This window comes from Pseudophryne corroboree, chromosome 2 (assembly GCF_028390025.1).
Source record: "Pseudophryne corroboree isolate aPseCor3 chromosome 2, aPseCor3.hap2, whole genome shotgun sequence".
NCBI lineage: Eukaryota > Metazoa > Chordata > Amphibia > Anura > Myobatrachidae > Pseudophryne > Pseudophryne corroboree.
The window spans coordinates 603,190,676-603,214,460 of NC_086445.1; the positions used below are offsets into that span (position 1 = coordinate 603,190,676).

At 46.9% G+C, this 23,785-nt stretch overlaps 1 protein-coding gene across 4 annotated transcripts in view; it reads right to left on the reverse strand.

Moving 5' to 3' along the window:
- Positions 1-357: 357 nt before the first annotated feature.
- Positions 358-23,785, reverse strand: part of ARID1A (AT-rich interaction domain 1A) — a 153,452-nt gene continuing 130,024 nt past the window's right edge. For 3 of the 4 annotated variants that reach the window (XM_063954715.1, XM_063954714.1, XM_063954712.1), the window contains 12 exons: positions 22,972-23,111; positions 22,771-22,880; positions 7,065-7,274; positions 6,774-6,978; positions 6,554-6,686; positions 6,245-6,399; positions 6,013-6,148; positions 5,748-5,864; positions 5,522-5,612; positions 4,166-5,051; positions 3,499-3,629; positions 358-3,346 (listed from right to left, as the gene is read on the reverse strand). In XM_063954715.1, coding sequence (XP_063810785.1) covers positions 1,685-3,346; positions 3,499-3,629; positions 4,166-5,051; positions 5,522-5,612; positions 5,748-5,864; positions 6,013-6,148; positions 6,245-6,399; positions 6,554-6,686; positions 6,774-6,978; positions 7,065-7,274; positions 22,771-22,880; positions 22,972-23,111 — 3,976 coding nt within the window. In that variant the 3' untranslated portion in view covers positions 358-1,684. The remainder of the gene's footprint in view (positions 3,347-3,498; positions 3,630-4,165; positions 5,052-5,521; positions 5,613-5,747; positions 5,865-6,012; positions 6,149-6,244; positions 6,400-6,553; positions 6,687-6,773; positions 6,979-7,064; positions 7,275-22,770; positions 22,881-22,971; positions 23,112-23,785) is intronic. The other variant, XM_063954713.1, reaches the window with a different exon arrangement.

Consider the following 23,785-nt stretch of genomic DNA (forward strand, 5'->3'; position numbering starts at 1 on the left):
TCATGTACATATTAGATCTTGCCCTAGCAGTACAACATTGTTCTACCAAGGTCAAAATCTGCTGTTTTTATCTTTCCCCCAAATTTGAATCTACCCAAAGGGACTGTCACACAGCATATAGCCACAGCTGGTAAGCAGTTTCAGTAAAGTCAAACAATGACCATGTCATTCTATTGTGTAAAATACTATTTATGCCAAATCCTAATAAAACAATTGTAACAGGTTATTGTGACTATAATAGGGGGCAACATAGAAGCATAACATTCACCATGCCTTAATGAGGTATGCCAACTGATTATAATCAGAAGTTGCCAATTTGTCTTCATTTATAAGAAAGCTCTTCACAACTCTGTTAACAAGATTTAATGTACATTTATTCTTAACACGGGAACATAGAGTATAAAGATTTCATACTGAATAAATGATATATTCATTAAGCAAAAATAAAAATAAAACAAAGAAGGAATCGGCTGAAATTTACATTTTTTTCAGAGCTACAAATATGCAGAAATCGCTGGAAAAAAATTGTCAAATTGTTTCTGGAACTGAAACTAAAAACAAAACAAACTCACACCTTGATTGGAGATGGAAAAAAAAAAAAAAAGATAGGATTGCTGGATATACAAAGGGTGAAAAGGAGGGAAAGTGGTGATGGGGGAGCCTGCTATTCCGTGGGTCAAACCATCTGTAAGATGTTCCTCCTCTGGGAGGGAAGTTAGAGGGGTATTGGGGTAAGTAACCGTGACCCCTTTTTCTGTAGTTCCAGGGAGAAGAGCTTGTCAGGGTAGTGAAGGTTAAGTGAGGGAAAAGTTGAGGGTGATACAAGAGGTGTGTCTTTAATGTACATCATCATATATATACAGACATCGCAGCTTGCAACCTACAAGCTAAAAGGTTAAAACCAGTTATAAGAGGCGATCTCCGATTATTACAATCTAAGTTTAAAGAGGTAAGGGTGTTGCTTCACATGAAACTTTGGGGGAAAAGCGACTTCTCTGTGTCTCTCTCTCCTCCGGAAACTAAAAGCGACCACTGTCGCTCTCCATTTAAAAACCTACATCTGGAGTCTCTGAGGTTGTGGGTTTTTTTCCAGCTCCGATTGGACTCTGCGGGGTTTCTCAGCACAGTTAAAAAGGTAATGTCTTTTCTTCAGGATTTTTTTTATTTATTTTATTTATTTTTTTAAAGTTTTCTTCTGTTTAAAGGTTCAGGGCACACAAATTCTAGACTAAAGATTGCAAGGTGAGGAGTAGGGCAAGTTGTTTTGGGATATACTGTAGGAGGGTTTTCATCTCCTTCCTTGGTGGTTCAGAAGTCATTATTTCCTTAGAATATGGAGCCCATCCCTTGGCTGCTGTGGGGGTCTATTAAACAGTAGATTTTGGGGGAGGGAAGTGTAGATACAGTGGAACCCCTTCCCCCTTTAAAAAAAAAAACAAAACAAAGAAAATTCACTGAAATACAGTAGCTTTGGTTAACACCAAAAGAGAGGAAGAGAATAGGTGGGGAAGGTCCACAAGGGTGGCCAGGTCTCCTCTCTGGGGCGGACAGTGGATTGAGACGTAGTTTTTGCATAAATAAAAAGGGGGGATAGGAAGAGGGTATGGAATCAACAGTCAGGGAGGATTCCGTTGTATGGTAAAGGGAGGAGCAAACTATTCAGGGAGTATGTCCACTGCAGCCGTCATGACTGACCAATCAAAAAGAGAACATCGCAGATGACCTGTGACACTGAGCAGTTCATTAGTGGAGACACTGAGATGTCCAGCAAACGGGCTTCATACAGCGTGAACTCTGTGTGGTTCTCCTCAACCTTTGCCAAGGCCAGCAGGGCACGTGAGGCCCGTCGCATCATGTCCGTACTGGTGGGCTCAAAGGGAGCGTTGGGTCCATGTAAGTGGGCAGCTTGACTTTGTTGGAACTGGGTGGCTGCCAGACTATCCTCAAGAAAACCTAGCAGGTTACCAATGCTACCTTTCTGAAGGGCAATAGCCCTTGCTGCCAAGCTATCCCCCTGTGCCAAATTTGCTAGAAGTACCACTGCCATTTCCCTGCACACATGATTTTTTCTGTCACTTAGGAACCTCACCAAAGTCCCGTACAGCTTCTCAAGTCGACTGAAAGGTGGTGTGGCTAATATTAGGTCCACATTGCTGTCTTGAATGCTTAATTTACTCAGTGCTTCTAACACCAGTCTCTGGGGTGACAGCACTGCATTGGGACCCAATGTTAAAAATGGGTCCTGAGCCTCTGCCGAAGGACACACTGCCCAGTGTAGCAGACCATCAAGGATGGGCAGACAAATGCTCTCGGGGTAGGGGGAAAGGTCCAGCTGACCAGAGATATTGGCAAGTGTGACCAGTGTGTTCTCACGCAACATTTCCAAACAGTCCCACCACCACTCAGCCTTGTTGCAGCTAACGCCTTGATCTCTGTCCTCCTCCTTTTCATAGGTAAGTGGGGCCTGTTTCCGTTCTGGGTGCTTGTGGTGGAGTAGCACAAGTTTCCCAAGGAGAAGCAACAATCCTGGGTGCTTTGACATTTCTAAGTCATTGCCAGGCACAAAAGACAAGCTGCGCAAGATGTTAGATATGCACACACAACGACGGGAGAGCGCATCTTGCCAGTCTTCCAGTGTGCACAGTGGGGTTTCGTCTTTGCTGCGTGGTTCATCCTCAAGAATTTTAAGACCATGTCGCTTACGTGGTTGGGGACTACTGCCTAATGGAAACTCAGAATTGTCCTCACGTGGGATCTCTCCTCTTTCTGGTGGTAAAGAACTGGACCGGGAACAAAGGACATCATCTATGGTGGCAGCTGTATCCTCTACGCCAGGAACTTGCTGCTCCCGTGATCTACGCTTTGTTTGAGGACGTTTACGAAGAGGGAGCTCAGGCCGCCTCTCAAAGTGAGTCTGGATGTGCTCTGTTGTGTCTCCCCCTCCTATTCGCCAGTGCAAGAGGCCACTATCAAATTCTTGCCGACGACCTAACTGGTGAGAGCAGTCCAACACAAAGGCATCTTCCCGTGGTAATACTTTAATCGGGAGTTTGTCAAACTTGCTGGTATGTCGCTGGGACTCCTCATTAGCAGTACAGGGCGCAGAGTAGGCTTTCCTTTCCTCCTCACCCTCATCTTCACTTTGGGGATCTCCATCTGTCAATGATTGACAGTCCTCTCCATCACTGCACTCTGCATCACCTATGAGTGGGCTGTGAGAATGGGTGGAAGGTTTTAATAGGATCTTTTGCGCTGGTTCTCCAACTTCATACTCGCGGAGGATCCCAAAGATTTCAATGAGGCAACGTCGGAAATATTCCACCAACAGCTCCAGCAACCCAGGAAGCTACATGGCGATGTACATGTAAAAAAAAAGTGGAAAAAAAAAAAAAGATGTGTTAGTTTGGCAAAATGAAATGATTGGGTGTAGAATGGAGATTTAAAAGGAAAAAGAAAAAAAAAAAAAAGAGGGAAGGTATACTTCAGGTATAATCTCACCTGGCTGAGGTTAAATGTCATGATGCTATTATCATCGTACAGAAGAATGTTAATGGTGTCCAATGCCCAAGTGCTTTCAGCAAGGAGGCCTGATTTCAGAGACATCATCACACGCCAAGCCTCAGGAGTACCTGCAAATAAATGTCAGATCTTTATATTGATCTTCAAAACAGATAACTAAGGATCTCCCATTTGTATACATCAAACTAAACATTCAGCCATGTCCTCACTACAGTCTACCACAGGTTAGGAAAGTCTTCATTCTAGTTCTTCAAGTAATTATCTAAACTTTCCTGCTTCTGTCAGAAAAGCACATCACTGTCAGGAGGCTTTCTCTCCATGTTTCAGGTTGCATACAAAATGTACTGGAGGCGCCAGACAAGACGTGTGAGACAACCCCATCACCATTGCTGGAAAAGGGACACACTTAAAAAATGTTGACATGGTATGAATGTTGAAATGGACAGGAGGTAGACATTGAATAAGTTGACACTTATGTCGACCGCCAACTTTTCATACCACGCACATGAAAACAGAAGCACACTAATACAAGCAGCTAGACCGTGCCAATATCCTAAAGTTATTGATAAACCGCTCTGTCACTTGACAATTTTCTTCAGAACTAAGCACCTTAACGGAGCCATATTAATAAGACTTATTAACATACCAATTTCTTTTGCAGTCAACCGCCTCCTTGGCTTCAGAATAGGCTGTGTGGCTTCCACAGAACCTGGAGGGAAAGTTATGTCCCTGCGTATAAGAGGTGGCTGGGGTGGGGTGGGCACAATGTGTGATGCAGGCACAGGTGGTCCAGCTTTCTGCATCTTCAGGAAGGACTTGCTGGGTGAGGTGTGGGAATCCAGAGACCGAGGGGCGGCTGGACTAGCTACCTGAGGCAGATGATTAGGCATGCTTGGGGAGGCCTGGTATCCAGACTGTGGTGGAGCTCGGGTCAGAGGTGGGCCAGGGGCAGGCACATAAGGAGGCTGCTGCCGATTAACATGAGGTTGCCACTGGCTCTCGTGGCTAAGTCGCTGGTCTGCATGCAGCATATCTTCTCCCCGGGGTGCTCCAGAATGATAACTAGGTCCTTGGGTGTTGGCTGCAGGTGGACCAGGCCTGGCCTGATAATTGTAGCCCATCTCACCTCGACCTTGCCACATGGCTCCAGGTTGAGACCCTTCTGTAGAGCCTCCCATTCCACTTGGTGGAAGTGGTGGTTGAGAGTTATTTCCAGGGGCAGAAGACACCCGCTCACGGCCAAATTGGAAAGGAAATTGATTCTGCCCAGCAGGTGTTGGCCTGCGCTCCCCAGCACCTTGAGGATAACTGCTTCCATATTGCCCATAAGGGTCTTGTGTCTGCTGTGAACTAGGAGCAGGAGAGGGCTGTCCAGAAGGAGGTACCCCAGACACAGGTGCCTGCTGTTGTTGAGGTTGTGACTGTTGTTGACCTTGCCCACTCTGCGGTCCAGCATACGGAGTACTGTACATCTCCCCCTCGTGGCGTTTTGAAGATGGACCATAATTACCATCCATGGGTCGCTTGTAGTTCTGAAAAGGAGAAATTTAATAGAATTGATAAATGGTCTTACGGTGAAAATAGAAAAAAGGTGCAACTGGAAGAGTGAAAGAAAGGAAGAAGTAGTAATAAGCAGCGCATATAAATTGAAATTCTGTGTGGGATGGAGTAAGTGACAGATAAAAGCATAAGACCATGGGTGACTAAGTGGCTTTCTCAAATATTATATGACCATAGAACAAGCATCCAAATATTTCTTTAGATTCCACATGGAAAAACCAGGCCAGACTGTCAAAATTACTTTCAACACTTTCTATTAACCAGCAATTCTGTCATTTATGTTCTACTACAAGATAGAGAGGGAAGGATTCTGGCTGAAGCAGCACTGATACAGTATAGGAGAAAACCCCAAACTAGAGAAGTAGATTAACTTAAACAAATGCCACAAACAAGAAGGACACGGCTATGTAATGCAGTTACCAGAAGACACACAACAGCTTACCTGTTGTTGGTACATCGGGTTCTGTTGACTTGGATAGGGGCTACCTGATGATGTGCCTTGTGTGGGGTACTGGTTACTGTAGGAATCATGCCTAGAGAGGGTCATGTGGAGAGAGAAACGGTTATATTCTGGAGTCCATGACATGAAAGGCCTGCTCTAACCTTAATTAATGTCAATATAAAGCAGCACTTGGGTGTCCCCAGCTTGTACGGATACGGATTCTCACCTCTGCTGTGGATAACGCCCTGGAGAGTACATGCCACTGTCTGCGTTAGAAGGCATCATATTTGGCTGAGTACCTCCACTTCCAATACTTCCTTCTGGACCAAGACCAGGCTCTGGCCTTAAATACAAACCAGGAGGAAAAGTTAAAACCATTTAAAATGTAGATTACAATAAATGACTAAATAAGGTGTGTGTTTTTGGAGGGTTACACAAACATCAACATTTTCTTATTTACATAAATCAGCACACTGAATATAATGACACACCTCACTCTGTCATAGCCGCTGTAAGGATAATGCTGACGCTGTGCCATATTTGGCATAGCAGGACCTGCAGCCCGACTATAAGGATCTCCCATTGCTCCACTGGGTCCCTGACCAGGTGACATGAAGGGATCTGCTCCTTGAAGAGGATGGAAATAGAATGAAGTGTCTGATTATTGACAATGCCATTAGGTCTTCACTAAACACCCACACATTAAGAAAACGCAGTGCTCACCTTTCCTCATGCCCCCATAGGGGTCCTTGCTTGTCTCATAGGGCATCCTACCCATCATGTCTGCTTGGTACCCAGGATTAGGGGTCATGGAGTTTCGTTTTGGATAAGAAGGATCTGAACCATCATATGCATCCTGGAGACCCACTGAGTTATTCCTTTATCGAGAGAATTTAAAGAATTAAAAGACTTTGAAAATATACCAGCATACAGGTAAAGAGATTAAAGAACATGGCGATAGATATCAAACAATCTTGATGCAGTGGGATCATAGTTCTGACTATGGGCAGCTGTAGCCAAGATTAAGTTTACCTCATGCCAGCCATGGGGGGCATTTGGCTATGTGGCGTGGATGCTGGGGTAGGGGGCTTCAGATCCCCTCCTTCTGCCATGGAACTGCTTGTGGACTGTGGAGTCTGTGGTCCCTGCATGGAACCTGAGCCAGCTACAAATAAGAAAAAACATTTTGGAATAAATGCAGCTGTAAAGTTTACACAGCACATACATAGAACATACCAAAAGGTGTACTTACCCGGTGATGGTGGCTGAATCTTTGCCTGTTTCTTTGCTTCAGCAGAGGCAAAGATATCTGGTGGTGGATCTTCTCCCCTTTCAATTTTGCACTCAAATGCATACAGACACTGTATATACTGCTTCTTTAGTGAGCTAGCTGCGCTGCTTGATGTACCCACATTTAAGTTTGTTGCAAGCTCTCTCCATTTCTTGTTCTTATTAACCTGTAGGGAAAGTAGCAGTTAATAGAGGGGTTCTTCAATAGAAACTTAAAAACAAAGCATAGTCAGAGAATGACAGAAGGGCTGACCTGGGTAAGTCCTCCAATATCCTTGACAGACATGTAAAGACGATACAAGTCTAGGGGTTTTCTGCCCACTGCTGGTAGGTTGTTCATACCCATTGCTTTCTCTTCTGTGAATGACAGGTAACGGTCTACCCACATCTTTCTCTCTGGTTCACACCCTAATTCATACAGTTTTGTGATCTTTTCATTTGTAGTGGTGGAGGAGCTAGACTTCTGTGGATAGAAAGAAAAATACATTACAGAAGAGAACCAAAAAAATAAGAATTTACTTACCGATAATTCTATTTCTCGTAGTCCGTAGTGGATGCTGGGGACTCCGTAAGGACCATGGGGAATAGCGGCTCCGCAGGAGACTGGGCACATCTAAAGAAAGCTTTAGGACTATCTGGTGTGCACTGGCTCCTCCCCCTATGACCCTCCTCCAAGCCTCAGTTAGGATACTGTGCCCGGACGAGCGTACACAATAAGGAAGGATTTTGAAACCCGGGTAAGACTCATACCGGCCACACCAATCACACTGTACAACATGTGATCTGAACCCAGTTAACAGCATGATAACAGAGGAGCCTCTAGAAAAGATGGCTCACTACAGCAATAACCCGATTTTTTTGGTAACAATAACTATGTACCAGTATTGCAGACAATCCGCACTTGGGATGGGCGCCCAGCATCCACTACGGACTACGAGAAATAGAATTATCGGTAAGTAAATTCTTATTTTCTCTAACGTCCTAAGTGGATGCTGGGGACTCCGTAAGGACCATGGGGATTATACCAAAGCTCCCAAACAGGCGGGAGAGTGCGGATGACTCTGCAGCACCAATTGAGAGAACTCCAGGTCCTCCTCAGCCAGGGTATCAATTTTGTAGAATTTTACAAACGTATTTGCTCCTGACCAAGTAGCTGCTCGGCAAAGTTGTAAAGCCGAGACCCCTCGGGCAGCCGCCCAAGATGAGCCCACCTTCCTTGTGGAGTGGGCATTTACAGATTTTTGGCTGTGGCAGGCCTGCCACAGAATGTGCAAGCTGAATTGTACTACAAATCCAACGAGCAATAGTCTGCTTAGAAGCAGGAGCACCCAGCTTGTTGGGTGCATACAGGATAAACAGCGAGTCAGATTTTCTGACTCCAGCCGTCCTGGAAACATATATTTTCAGGGCCCTGACAACGTCTAGCAACTTGGAGTCCTCCAAGTCCCTAGTAGCCGCAGGCACCACAATAGGTTGGTTCAGGTGAAACGCTGAAACCACCTTAGGGAGAAACTGAGGACGAGTCCTCAATTCCGCCCTGTCCGAATGGAAAATCAGATAAGGGCTTTTACAGGATAAAGCCGCCAATTCTGACACGCGCCTGGCCCAGGCCAGGGCCAACAGCATGACCACTTTCCATGTGAGATATTTTAACTCCACAGATTTAAGTGGTTCAAACCAATGTGACTTTTGGAACCCAAAAAACTACATTGAGATCCCAAAGTGCCACTGGAGGCACAAAAGGAGGCTGTATATGCAGTACCCCTTTTACAAACGTCTGAACTTCAGGGACTGAAGCTAGTTCTTTTTGGAAGAAAATTGACAGGGCCGAAATTTGAACCTTAATGGACCCCAATTTCAGGCCCATAGACACTCCTGTTTGCAGGAAATGTAGGAATCGACCCAGTTGAATTTCCTCCGTCGGGCCTTACTGGCCTCGCACCACGCAACATATTTTCGCCAAATGCGGTGATAATGTTTTGCGGTTACATCCTTCCTGGCTTTGATCAGGATAGGGATGACTTCATCCGGAATGCCTTTCTTCCTTCAGGATCCGGCGTTCAACCGCCATGCCGTCAAACGCAGCCGCGGTAAGTCTTGGAACAGACAGGGTCCTTGTTGGAGCAGGTCCCTTCTTAGAGGTAGAGGCCAAGGATCCTCCGTGAGCATCTCTTGAAGTTCCGGTTACCAAGTCCTTCTTGGCCAATCCGGAGCCACGAATATAGTGCTTACTCCTCTCCATCTTATCAATCTCAGTACCTTGGGTATGAGAGGCAGAGGAGGGAACACATACACTGACTGGTACACCCACGGTGTTACCAGAGCGTCTACAGCTATTGCCTGAGGGTCCCTTGACCTGGCGCAATACCTGTCGAGTTTTTCCCAACGGTTTATAATCATGTGGAAGACTTCTGGGTGAAGTCCCCACTCTCCCGGGTGGAGGTCCTGCTGAGGAAGTCTGCTTCCCAGTTGTCCACTCCCGGAATGAATACTGCTGACAGTGCTATCACATGATTTTCCGCCCAGCGAAGAATCCTTGCAGCTTCTGCCATTGCCCTCCTGCTTCTTGTGCCACCCTGTCTGTTTACGTGGGTGACTGCCGTGATGTTGTCCGACTGGATCAACACCGGCTGACCTTGAAGCAGAGGTCTTGCTAAGCTTAGAGCATTGTAAATGGCCCTTAGCTTCAGGATATTTATGTGAAGTGATGTCTCCAGGCTTGACCATAAGCCCTGGATATTCCTTCCCTGTGTGACTGCTCCCCAGCCTCGCAGGCTGGCATCCGTGGTCACCAGGACCCAGTCCTGAATGCCGTATCTGCGGCCCTCTAGAAGATGAGCACTCTGCAACCACCACAGGAGGGACACCCTTGTCCTTGGTGACAGGGTTATCCGCTGATGCATCTGAAGATGCGACCCGGACCATTTGTCCAGCAGGTCCCACTGGAAAGTTCTTGCGTGGAATCTGCCGAATGGGATTGCTTCTTAGGAAGCCACCATTTTACCCAGAACCCTTGTGCATTGATGCACTGAGACTTGGCTCGGTTTTAGGAGGTTCCTGACTAGCTCGGATAACTCCCTGTCTTTCCCCTCCGGGAGAAACACCTTTTTCTGGACTGTGTCCAGGATCATCCCTAGGAACAGAAGACAAGTCGTCGGAACCAGCTGCGATTTTGGAATATTGAGAATCCAATCGTGCTGCCGCAACACTACCTGAGATAGTGCTACACCGACCTCCAACTGTTCCCTGGATCTTACCCTTATCAGGGAATCGTCCAATTAAGGGATAACTAAAATTCCCTTCCTTCGAAGGAATATCATCATTTCGGCCATTACCTTGGTAAAGACCCGGGGTGCCGTGGACCATCCATACGGCAGCGTCTGAACTGATAGTGACAGTTCTGTACCATAAACCTGAGGTACCCTTGGTGAGAAGGGTAAATTTTGACATGAAGGTAAGCATCCTTGATGTCCCGAGACATCATGTAGTCCCCTTCTTCCAGGTTCGCAATCACTGCTCTGAGTGACTCAATCTTGAATTTGAACCTCTGTATGTAAGTGTTCAAAGATTTTAGATTTAGAATCGGTCTCACCGAGCCGTCCGGCTTCGGTACCACAACAGTGTGGAATAATACCCCGTTCCCTGTTGCAGGAGGGGTACCTTGATTATCACCTGCTGGGAATACAGCTTGTGAATGGCTTCCAAAACTGTCTCCCTGTCAGAAGGAGACATCGGTAAAGCCGACTTTAGGAAAACGGCGAGGGGGAGACGTCTCGAATTCTAATTTGTACCCCTGAGATATCACCTGAAGGATCCAGGGGTCTACTTGCGAGTGAGCCCACTGCGCGCTGAAATTCATTGAGACGGGCCCCCCACCGTGCCTGATTCTGCTTGTAAAGCCCCAGCGTCATACTGAGGGCTTGGCAGAGGCGGGAGAGGGTTTCTGTTCCTGGGAACTGGCTGATTTCTGCAGCCTTTTTCCTCTCCCTCTGTCACGGGGCAGAAATGAGGAACATTTTGCCCGCTTGTCCACGAAAAGACTGCGCCTGATAATACGGCGTCTTCTCATGTTGAGAGGCGACCTGGGGTACAAACGTGGATTTCCCAGCTGTTGCCGTGGCCACCAGGTCTGAAAGACCGACCCCAAATAACTCCTCCCCTTATTAAGGCAATACTTCCAAATGCCGTTTGGAATACGCATCACCTGACCACTGACGTGTCCATAACCCTCTACTGGTAGAAATGGACAACGCACTTAGACTTGATGCCAGTCGGCAAATATTCCGCTGTGCATCACGCATATATAGAAATGCATCTTTTAAATGCTCTATAGGCAAAAATATACTGTCCCTATCTAGGGTATCAATATTTTCAGTCAGGCAATCCGACCACGCCAACCCAGCACTGCACATCCAGGCTGAGGCGATTGCTGGTCGCAGTATAACACCAGTATGTGTGTAAATACATTTTAGGATACCCTCCTGCTTTCTATCAGCAGGATCCTTAAGGGCGGCCATCTCAGGAGAGGGTAGAGCCCTTACAAGCGTGTGAGCGCTTTATCCACCCTAGGGGGTGTTTCCCAACGCACCCTAACCTCTGGCGGGAAAGGATATAATGCAAATAACATTTTAGAAATTATCAGTTGTTATTGGGGGAAAACCACGCATCATCACACACCTCATTTAATTTCTCAGATTCAGGAAAACTACAGGTAGTTTTTCCTCACCGAACATAATACCGCTTTTGGGTGGTACTCGTATTATCAGAAATGTGTAAAACATTTTTCATTGCCTCAATCATGTAACGTGTGGCCCTACTGGAAGTCACATTTGTCTCTTCACCGTCGACACTGGAGTCAGTATCCGTGTCGGCGTCTATATCTGCCATCTGAGGTAACGGGCGCTTTAGAGCCCCTGACGGCCTATGAGACGTCTGGACAGGCACAAGCTGAGTAGCCGGCTGTCTCATGTCAACCACTGTCTTTTATACAGAGCTGACACTGTCACGTAATTCCTTCCAACAGTTCATCCACTCAGGTGTCGACCCCCTAGGGGGTGACATCACTATTACAGGCAATCTGCTCCGTCTCCACATCATTTTTCTCCTCATACATGTCGACACAAAAGTACCGACATACAGCACACACACAGGGAATGCTCTGATAGAGGACAGGACCCCACTAGCCCTTTGGGGAGACAGAGGGAGAGTTTGCCAGCACACACCAAAGCGCTATATATATACAGGGATAACCTTATATAAGTGTTTTTCCCCTTATAGCTGCTGTATTGTTAATACTGCGCCTAATTAGTGCCCCCCTCTCTTTTTTAACCCTTTCTGTAGTGTAGTGACTGCAGGGGAGAGCCAGGGGAGCTTCCCTCCAACTGAGCTGTGAGGGAAAATGGCGCCAGTGTGCTGAGGAGATAGGCTCCGCCCCTTTTTCGCGGACTTTTCTCCTGCTTTTTTATGGATTCTGGCAGGGGTTAAAATTCATCCATATAGCCCTGGGGGCTATATGTGATGTATTTTCGCCAGCCAAGGTGTTTTTATTGCTGCTCAGGGCGCCCCCCCCCAGCGCCCTGCACCCTCAGTGACCGAAGTGTGAAGTGTGCTGAGGAGCAATGGCGCACAGCTGCAGTGCTGTGCGCTACGCTACCTTGGTGAAGACAGGATGTCTTCTGCCGCCGATTTTCCGGACCTCTTCTGTCTTCTGGCTCTGTAAGGGGGCCGGCGGCGCGGCTCTGGGACCCATCCATGGCTGGGCCTGTGATCGTCCCTCTGGAGCTAATGTCCAGTAGCCTAAGAAGTCCAATCCACTCTGCACGCAGGTGAGTTCGCTTCTTCTCCCCTTAGTCCCTCGATGCAGTGAGCCTGTTGCCAGCAGGTCTCACTGAAAATAAAAAACCTAAACTAAAACTTTCACTAAGAAGCTCAGGAGAGCCCCTAGTGTGCACCCTTCTCGTTCGGGCACAGAGATCTAACTGAGGCTTGGAGGAGGGTCATAGGGGGAGGAGCCAGTGCACACCAGATAGTCCTAAAGCTTTCTTTAGATGTGCCCAGTCTCCTGCGGAGCCGCTATTCCCCATGGTCCTTACGGAGTCCCCAGCATCCACTTAGGACGTTAGAGAAGAAAAAAAAAAAAATTATACAAAACCGTGACCCTTCTTCCAAGCAAACTGTAAAACCATCTTAATTGACCTTTTATGAAGAGCACTATCTTTATTAAAGTTCATCTATAACCACGGGGAGGGGTTCCAGCTTTAACAGTCAGCAACTTTATGGGACCCGCCTTACATTTAGCAATACACAAATACTCGTTCGCTAGTGACACCTTGGGAAAAAATAAGAATTTACTTACCGATAATTCTATTTCTCATAGTCCGTAGTGGATGCTGGGGACTCCGTCAGGACCATGGGGAATAGCGGGCTCCGCAGGAGACAGGGCACATCTAAAAAAGCTTTTAGGTCACATGGTGCGTACTGGCTCCTCCCCCTATGACCCTCCTCCAAGCCTCAGTTAGGTACTGTGCCCGGACGAGCGTACACAATAAGGAAGGATCTTGAATCCCGGGTAAGACTCATACCAGCCACACCAATCACACCGTACAACTTGTGATCTGAACCCAGTTAACAGTATGATAACAAAACGAAGTAGCCTCTGAAAAGATGGCTCACAACAACAGTAATAACCCGATTTTGTAACAATAACTATGTACAAGCATTGCAGACAATCCGCACTTGGGATGGGCGCCCAGCATCCACTACGGACTATGAGAAATAGAATTATCGGTAAGTAAATTCTTATTTTCTCTAACGTCCTAGTGGATGCTGGGGACTCCGTCAGGACCATGGGGATTATACCAAAGCTCCCAAACGGGCGGGAGAGTGCGGATGACTCTGCAGCACCGAATGAGAAAACTCCAGGTCCTCTTTAGCCAGAGTATCAAATTTGTAAAATTTTACAAACGTGTTCTCCCCTGACCACGTAGCTGCTCGGCAAAGTTGTAATGCCGAGACCCCTCGGGCAGCCGCCCAAGATGAGCCCACCTTCCTTGTGGAGTGGGCCTTTACAGATTTAGGCTGTGGCACGCCTGCCACAGAATGTGCAAGTTGGATTGTGCTACAGATCCAACGTGCAATCGTCTGTTTAGACGCAGGAGCACCCACCTTGTTGGGTGCATACAATGTAAACAACGAGTCAGATTTTCTGACTCCAGCTGTCCTTGAAATATATATTTTTAATGCTCTGACAACGTCCAGTAACTTGGAGTCCTCCAAGTCGCTAGTAGCCGCAGGCACCACAATAGGCTGGTTCAAGTGAAATGCCGAAACCACCTTAGGGAGAAATTGAGGACGTGTCCTCAATTCTGCCCTGTCCGAATGGAATATCAGATATGGGCTCTTGTATGACAAAGCTGCCAACTCTGAAACTCTCCTGGCTGAAGCCAGGGCCAACAGCATGGTTACCTTCCATGTAAGGTATTTTAATTCTACCGATTTTAACGGCTCAAACCAATGAGATTTGAGAAAATTTAGAACCACGTTCAAATCCCACGGTGCCACTGGAGGCACTATTGGGGGCTGTATATGTAGTACACCTTTGACAAAAGTTTGTACTTCAGGCACTGACGCCAATTCCTTCTGGAAGAAAATTGATAAGGCCGAAATTTGAACTTTAATGGACCCCAATTTTAGGCCCATAGACAATCCTGCTTGCAGGAAATGTAAGAATCGACCCAATTGAAATTCTTCCGTTGGAGCCTTCTTGGCCTCACACCACGCAACATATTTCCGCCAAATGCGGTGATAATGTTGTACAGTCACTTCCTTTCTAGCCTTAATCAAGGTAGGAATAACTTCCTCTGGAATGCCCTTTTCTTTTAGAATCCGGCGTTCAACCGCCATGCCGTCAAACGCAGACGCGGTAAGTCTTGGAACATACAAGGTCCCTGCTGAAGCAGATCCCTTCTTAGAGGTAGAGGCCACGGATCCTCCGTGAGCATCTCTTGAAGTTCCGGATACCAAGTTCTTCTTGGCCAGTCCGGAGCCACCAGTATTGTTCTTACTCCTCTTTTCCGTATAATTCTCAGTACCTTTGGTATGAGAGGCAGAGGAGGGAACACATACACTGACTGGTACACCCACGGTGTTACCAGAGCGTCCACAGCTATTGCCTGAGGGTCTCTTGACCTGGCGCAATACCTGTCCAATTTTTTGTTGAGGCGAGACGCCATCATGTCCACCTTTGGTTTTTCCCAACGGTTCACAATCATGTGGAAAACTTCTGGATGAAGTCCCCACTCTCCCGGGTGAAGGTCGTGTCTGCTGAGGAAATCTGCTTCCCAGTTGTCCACTCCCGGGATGAACACTGCTGACAGTGCTATGACATGATTCTCCGCCCAGCGCAGAATCCTTGCAGCTTCTGCCATTGCACTCCTGCTTCTCGTGCCGCCTTGTCGGTTTACGTGGGCGACTGCCGTGATGTTGTCGGACTGGATCAACACCGGCTGACCCTGAAGCAGCGGTTTTGCCAGACTTAGAGCATTGTAGATCGCTCTTAGCTCCAGTATATTTATGTGAAGAGACGTCTCCAGGTTTGACCACACGCCCTGGAAGTTTCTTCCCTTTGTGACTGCTCCCCAACCTCGTAGGCTGGCATCCGTAGTCACCAGGACCCAGTCCTGTATGCCGAATCTGCGGCCCACTAACAGATGGGCAGTCTGCAACCACCACAGGAGAGACAACCTTGTTCTCGGTGACAGTGTTATCCGCTGATGCATGTGCAGATGCGATCCGGACCATTTGTCCAGCAGATCCCACTGAAATGTCCGTGCATGGAATCTGCCGAATGGAATCGCTTCGTACGAAGCCACCATCTTTCCCAGGACTCTTGTGCATTGATGTACTGACACAGTTCCTGGTTTTAGGAGGTTCCTGACAAGTTCGGATAACTCCCTTGCTTTCTCTTCCGGGAGAAATACCTTTTTCTGAACCGTGTCCAGAATCATACCCAGGAACAGCAGATGCGTTGTCGGGGTCAATTGAGATTTTGGAAGATTTAGAATCCACCCGTGTTGCTGAAGCACTACTTGTGTTAGCGCCACACCGACTTCCAGCTGTTCTCTGGACTTTGCCCTTATCAGGAGATCGTCCAAGTAAGGGATAATTAATACGCCTTTTCTTCGTAGAAGAACCATCATTTCGGTCATTACCTTGGTAAAGACCCGAGGGGCCGTGGACAAACCAAACGGCAGCGTTTGAAACTGATAATGACAGTCTTGTATCACGAACCTGAGATACCCTTGGTGTGAGGGGTAAATCGGGACATGTAGATAAGCATCTTTTATGTCCAAGGACACCATGAAGTCTCCTTCCAGATTCGCTATCACTGCCCTGAGTGACTCCATCTTGAACTTGAATTTCTGTATGTACAGGTTCAAGGATTTCAGATTTAGAATAGGCCTTACCGAACCGTCCGGTTTCGGTACCACAAATAGAGTGGAATAATACCCCTTTCCCTGTTGTAGGAGGGGTACCTTGACTATCACCTGCTGAGAATACAGCTTGTGAATGGCTTCCAAAACCGACGTCCTTTCTGAGGGAGACGTTGGTAAAGCAGACTTTAGGAACCGGCGAGGGGGAAACCTTTCGAACTCCAGCATGTAACCCTGAGATATTATCTGCAGGACCCACGGGTCCACTTGTGAGTGAGCCCATTGATTGCTGAAAATCTTGAGTCGACCCCCCACCGTTCCTGAGTCCGCTTGTAAAGCCCCAGCGTCATGCTGATGGCTTTGTAGAAGCCGGGGCGGGCTTCTGTTCCTGGGCAGGGGCTGCGTGCTGCCCTTTCTTACCCTTTCCTCTGCCTCTCGGCAGATAAGACTGTCCTTTTGGTCGCTTTTTATAGGAGCGAAAGGACTGCGGCTGAAAAGACTGTGTCTTTTTCTGTTGTGAAGGGGTCTGAGGTAAAAAGGTGGATTTGCCGGCAGTTGCCGTGGTCACCAGGTCCGAAAGACCGACCCCAAACAATTCCTCTCCTTTATATGGCAATACTTCCATATGCCTCTTGGAATCCGCATCACCTGACCACTGTCGCGTCCATAAACTTCTTCTGGCAGATATGGACATCGCGCTTACTCTTGATGCTAGAGTACAAACATCCCTCTGAGCATCTCGCATATAAAGAAAAGCATCCTTTAATTGCTCTAGAGTCAATAAAATACTGTCCCTATCCAGGGTCTCAATATTTTCAGTCAGAGAATCCAACCACACTACCCCAGCACTGCACATCCAGGCTGAGGCTATTGCCGGTCGCAGTATAACACCAGTATGTGTGTATATACTCTTCAGTGTAGTTTCCAGCCTCCTATCTGCTGGATCCTTGAGGGCGGCCGTATCAGGAGACGGCAACGCCACTTGCTTTGATAAACGTGTGAGCGCCTTATCCACCCTAGGGGGTGCTTCCCAGCGCGCCCTAACCTCTGGTGGGAAAGGGTATAATGCCAATAACTTCTTTGAAATTAGCAATTTTCTATCGGGGGTAACCCACGCTTCATCACACACATCATTCAATTCCTCTGATTCTGGGAAAAATACAGGTAGTTTTTTCACCCCCCACATAATACCCCTTTTTGAGGTACCAGCAGTATCAGAGATCTGCAACGCCTCCTTCATTGCCGTGATCATATAACGTGTGGCCCTATTGGAAAATACGTTTGTTTCTTCACCGTCGACACTAGATTCATCTGTGTCGGTACCCGTGTCGACTGACTGAGGTAAAGGACGTTTTACAGACCCTGACTGTGTCTGAGACGCCTGAACCGGTACTAACTGGTTTGCCGGGCGTCTTATTTCGTCAACTGACTTTTGTAGTGTGCTGACATTATCACGTAATTCCATAACTAAAGCCATCCATTCCGGTGTCGACTCCCTAGGGGGTGACATTACCATCATCGGCAATTGCTCTGCCTCCACACCAACATCGTCCTCATACATGTCGACACACACGTACCGACACACAGCAGCCACACAGGGAATGCTCTAATCGAAGACAGGACCCCTTAGCCCTTTGGGGAGACAGAGGGAGAGTTTGCCAGCACACACCAAAAGCGCTATAAATGTATATAAACAACCCTAGAAGGTGTTGTTTACTATATATGCGCTCTTAATATATAAATATCGCCAATTTATGCCCCCCTTCTCTTTGTTACCCTGTTTCTGTAGTGCAGTGCAGGGGAGAGTCCTGGGAGCCTTCCTCACCAGCGGAGCTGAGCAGGAAAATGGCGCTGAGTGCTGAGGAGAATAAGCTCCGCCCCTTTTTCGGCTGGCTTTTTCTCCCGGTTTTTAAGAAACTGGCCTGGGTTAAAATACATACATATAGCCTTAATGGCTATATGTGATGTATTTATTTTGCCACTAAAGGTAATTATATTGCTGCCCAGGGCGCCCCCAGCAGCGCCCTGCACCCTCCGTGACTGAGTCAGTGAGCCGTGTGACAACAATGGCGCACAGCTGCAGTGCTGTGCGCTACCTTCATGAAGACTGTGGAGTCTTCTGCCGCCTGTTTTCCGGACCTCCGTTCTGCCGTCTCTTCAGCGTCTGTAAGGGGGATCGGCGGCGCGGCTCCGGGACGAACCCCAGGCTGACCTGTGTTCCGACTCCCTCTGGAGCTAAGTGTCCAGTAGCCTAAGACTCCAATCCATCCTGCACGCAGGTGAGTTGGAAATCTCTCCCCTAAGTCCCTCGATGCAGTGATCCTGTTGCCAGCAGGAATCACTGAGATTGAAACCTAAAAAAAAAACTTTTCTAAACAGCTCTTTAGGAGAGCCACCTAGATTGCACCCTCTCGGACGGGCACAAAAACCTAACTGAGGCTTGGAGGAGGGTCATAGGGGGAGGAGCCAGTACGCACCATGTGACCTAAAAGCTTTTTTAGATGTGCCCTGTCTCCTGCGGAGCCCGCTATTCCCCATGGTCCTGACGGAGTCCCCAGCATCCACTAGGACGTTAGAGAAAATCTCCTATTTAGCACCCTTAGGGGCAGATTCAATTAGCCGAAGGACTTACCATACAGCTACAGCAAGTTGAACACATGCAACTAATACTTTAACCAATAACGCCTGAGTTAATTGCCTGAAGCTAAGGAGCTACCCTGTGCGTTAAGCCCCAGAGGGTGCAAGGACACATTCCTGTTAAATGCACCGTCTGGGGAATTTACGCGCAGGATAGCGGCAGTCAGTGCTGTAACTAGACATTTTGGTGCCCCGGGTCAAAAAGAGAACTGGCACAAAACGGTATTTTGAAAAGGAATAGATCCCCCAAAAAAAGGGGTGTGGTCTCACAAGGAAGTGACGTGGCCCCACTAAGTACCCCAAATTCAGCCACACAGTAGCACCCACCCTTATAGAGTGTACAATACAAACAGATATACCAGCATCCATGCACTAGCTTCATATGCAGGTCTCTCTGGAGTGAAGCATGGAAAGTTCAGTCTCCACCATTACCATAGCGTCTCACAGACACTGACCACAAGATGGCTCCCGCACATGCTCAATAGTGATCAGGTTGGAGCACATACCTCCCTGGGTCTTGGTGCCCAGCATGTTTGCACGTAAAGCGCACTGCTTTCTAACAATTATGCTCCTGATTGACCATAAAAAAAACACTAGTCCTGCTGCTAGAATAGGCTTAAGCTGGACTTTTTATTGGTTCGTAATTTAAAGTTGAACTCCATGGCAACTTCTACCTGCTCTTACTGTATTTGCAAAAAAGCTTCATCTGCTTCCGTAGGGTGATCCACCTAACCACTCAGTCAGCCCCTGCCCCACTCTGCCTGCTGTGCCCCCACCGCACAACGAACCTCACGCTGGAAGGCGGAGCTCAGAGTGCAAACTGCTGAGAAAGAGTCAGATGCACTGCTAGTAAAAACAGTGCAGCGGGCACCCTGCATATGGACATTGCGGTGGCGGACGGTTCTGCCCCCGAGTGCCGCCCTTGTTATGGCCCTGACAACAGAAATTTATTAGCTCAGGAACTGTGGCTAACTGAATCTGCCCCTTAGTGAAAGACCATATGCTGGCATGTTTTAATATAAGCTTATATGTCCATGACATCTGTGCTTACGCTTTAGGAATTTAACCTGTTTTATCAGGTACAAATAATCGTTATTATGAATAAGTAAAAACCACATTACATATATATGGGGGTGGTACAATAAGTTTCTGGATGTACAGTTCATAGGTAGACAAAATCTGACAGTCTTGTTGTGAACTGTAATCGGACTAAAGTTTTTGTGAAATGTCAAGGCACAAAAAGGTTTTTACACATTTTATGTTACAGCCTTATTCCAAACTGGAATAAATTAATTTTTTCCCTCCTAATACCCCATAATGACAACGTGAAAAAAGTTATTTTGAGATTTTTGCACATAAGTATTCACAGCCTTTGCTCAATACTCTGTTGATGCACCTTTGGAAGCAATTACATCCTCAAGTCTTTTTGAATATGATGCCACAAGCTTGGCACACCTATCTTTGGGCAGTTTCACCCATTCCTCTTTGCAGCACCTTTCAAGCTCCATCAGGTTGGATAGGAATCGTCAGTGCACAGCCATTTTCAGATTTCTCCAGAGATGTTCAAATAGGATTCAAGTCTGGGCTCTGGCTGGGCCACTCAAGGACATTCACAGAGTTGTCCTGGAGCCACTCCTTTGATATCCTGGCTATGTGCTTAGGGTCGTTGTCCTGCTGAAAGATGAACCGTCGCCCCAGTCTGAGGTCAAGAGCGCTCTGGAGCAGGTTTTCATCCAGGATGTGTCTGTACATTGCTGCATTCATCTTTCCCGCTATATCCTGACAAAGTCTCCCAGTTCCTGCCGCTGAAAAACATCCCCACACCATGATGCTGCCACCACCATGCTTCACTGTAAGGATTGTATTTGGTGATGAGCCGTGCCTGGTTTCCTCCAAACAGGACGCCTAGCATTCATGCCAAAGAGTTCAATCTTTGTCTCATCAGACCAGAGAATTTTGTTTCTCATGGTCAGAGTGTACTTCAGGTACATTTTGGAAAACTCCAGGCAGGCTGCCATGTGCTTTTGACTAAGGAGTGGCTCCCGTCTGGCCACTCTACCGCACAGGCCTGATTGGTGGATTGCTGCGGAGATGGTTGTCCTTCTGGAAGGTTCTCCTCTCTCCACAGAGGAATGCTGTAGCTCTGACAGAGTGACCATCGGGTTCTTGGTCACCTCACTGACTAGGGCCCTTCTCCCACGATCACTCAGTTTAGATGGCTGGCCAGCTCTAGGAAGAGTCCTGGTGGCTCCGAAATTCTTCCATTTACGGATGAGGAGGGCCACTGTGCTCATTGGGACCTTCAAAGCAGCAGATAGTTTTCTGTACCCTTCCCCAGATTTGTGCCTCAAGACAATCCTCTCTCAGAGGTCTACAGACAATTACTTTGACTTCATGCTTTGTTTGTGCTCAGACATACACTGTCAAGTGTGGGACCTTATATAGACAGCTGTGCCCCTTTCCAAATCATGTCCAATCAACTGAATTTACCACAAGTGGACTCCAATTAAGCTGTAGGAACATCTCAAGGATAATCAGTGGAAACAGGATGCACTCGAGCTCAATTTTGAGCTTCATGGCAAAGGCTGTGAATACTTATGTACATTTGAATTCTTAGTTTTTTATTTTTAATAAACTTGCAAAAATCACAAAACAAAAAAACTTTTTTCACGTTGTCATGGGGTATTGTATGTAGAATTAGGAGGGGAAAAAATGAATTTATTCCATTTTGGAATAAGGCTGTAACATAACAAAATGGGGAAAAAGTGAAGTGTTGTGAATACTTTCCAGGTGCACTGTAAGTAGCACTGCACACCACAGTAGTCAGCATGTTCACTTCCTACACAAACTCATTATGGAGCTCAGAGGGCCACTGGAGAGCCAATATTTTCTACAACAGGAGGAAAGTTTTGACCGGCTGAGAGATGTTTTTGGGTAGGAAGCACTGTCCCGAACCACTTTGTTTGCGTGGGCTGCAGACTTTTGGCACGGGAGACTGTCCCTGGAAGACTAGGAACAATGACCTGTGTTCACCATCACCGTGGACAATGATGCTGCCATGCGTGCCATAGTTATGCTTGATGTCGTGGTGACCGTGGTCCGGTTAGAGAAGGAGATAAGCATCTCATTTTGATCCATCCGCTTGATACTCCACGAAAACCTTTAACGTAGCAAGGTTTCTGCACGACTCGAGAGCAGGAGGCGGCACAGGTGACTTGGTGCTGCTACATCCTGGCCATGTTTGACGGTGGTCGCTCAAACTCTGAGAGACCATCAGTGGCGATGAATCCTGTTTTGACCTAGGAACCAAATAGTCGGCCCAGTGGAGGTGACCCGCTACAGAAGTTGCGACGTGAGCGCAGCATAGCCAAGCAGATGGTGGCTGTGTTTTTGAGGCCAAGACTGGTCATGTAGCTACCGCACCACTCGTGCAGCAGCACACTGTCACTGGGGACTGGTACGCCAACTAATGCCTGCTGCAAGTGCTGGAAGTCATTTCTAGGCACCATCCAAGAACTCACATTCGTGGTGCCCTACTCCATCACGACAATGAGAGCTTGGTTATCCACCATACAGTACAGACATGGCCCCCTGAGACGACTTCGTGCTCCCACAAATCAAGTTCAAGATGTATGGGATTCATTTTGAGTCACCAAAAGTTGCAGTGGCAACCTTCAACTAGCATGTAGAAGACATACCTGCTTCGGACTAGTCCAGCTGCTTCACCACATGGTTTCAGTGCATGCAACTTTGCATAGACTCCTCTGGGGAATACTTTGAAAAACTTAATGTCCACTTTGTAAATAATACTTTTTGTTCATCCAGAAACTTATTGTACACCCCATATATAATTAAAAAGTATTCCGTTGACCATCTTCAATGTTGAAATACCTTTGATTTGGTCTCTGCTTTAGGTGTCCCATCTGCTTTGTTGTTCATTTTGGGTGTCGGTGTCAATTTAACATCAGAGAGTCCCATGAGTTCTGGGCTGCCAGCCATGCCTGACAAATGTATTTGCATTAGTATACAATAAAAAGTATGTGGAAAGAAAGAAAAAACATTTTAGATAACTTCTGAGCTGTTTGTGCACACCTGAGTTGTTGGCCATGTTGCCTCCCATATAAGGAGGTCCTTGCACATTCATCATTGCTGCCATACTGTTCATTCCTTGGCCATATGGAGGTCCTGAACCCATCATCCCACCTTGGTTCATGTTGGGGTATCCTGGAGACCTGCAACATAACAAATAAGTCCTCTTTACAATTGGTAACTGTCCATTTTCTGCAAAGACAACTCTGCCTAACGCAGATAACACGTACAGAAAATAAGACTTCCTACTCATGTAGATCACATCATGGAAGATCCATCTCCATCTACTAGAAGCTTCCGAACTCTACAACCTGGGCACTGAGCCTACTAATCATTTCTTCTTAAGTTGCTTAAATACAGTATGCTGCATTTCAGGCCATTAACAAATCAAAGCTTTGTAAACCGTTTGTAATTATAATGCGTAATGCCTTCTGTCTAGAATTAGGTCACAAAAGTGTATGGATCCAGGACAGGTAATGAAAAGGAATGGATTCACAATGCATTCCTTACTCGGGAAATAACTAAGCAGCAATCCCATTTACAGAAGTTTTTAACATAAATCGCTGTAGCAGGCTATAAGAAGGATTTTGGTATCTACCATTTTCCCAAGTTGCCATTAACGATTTAGAATTATGCAGTGTATCATATACTACCATTGCAACCAGTGTCACTGCAAATTATCTAGTAAGCAGAGATGCTTTGGAGCCCCATCTACAGTAAAATCCTACCCTTTCCTCTTTCACATGACATGCCAAGAAGCCTACCTGACAGCCCACCTGATCTACCTATCAGTCATGTTTTAATGCTACCTCCAGAT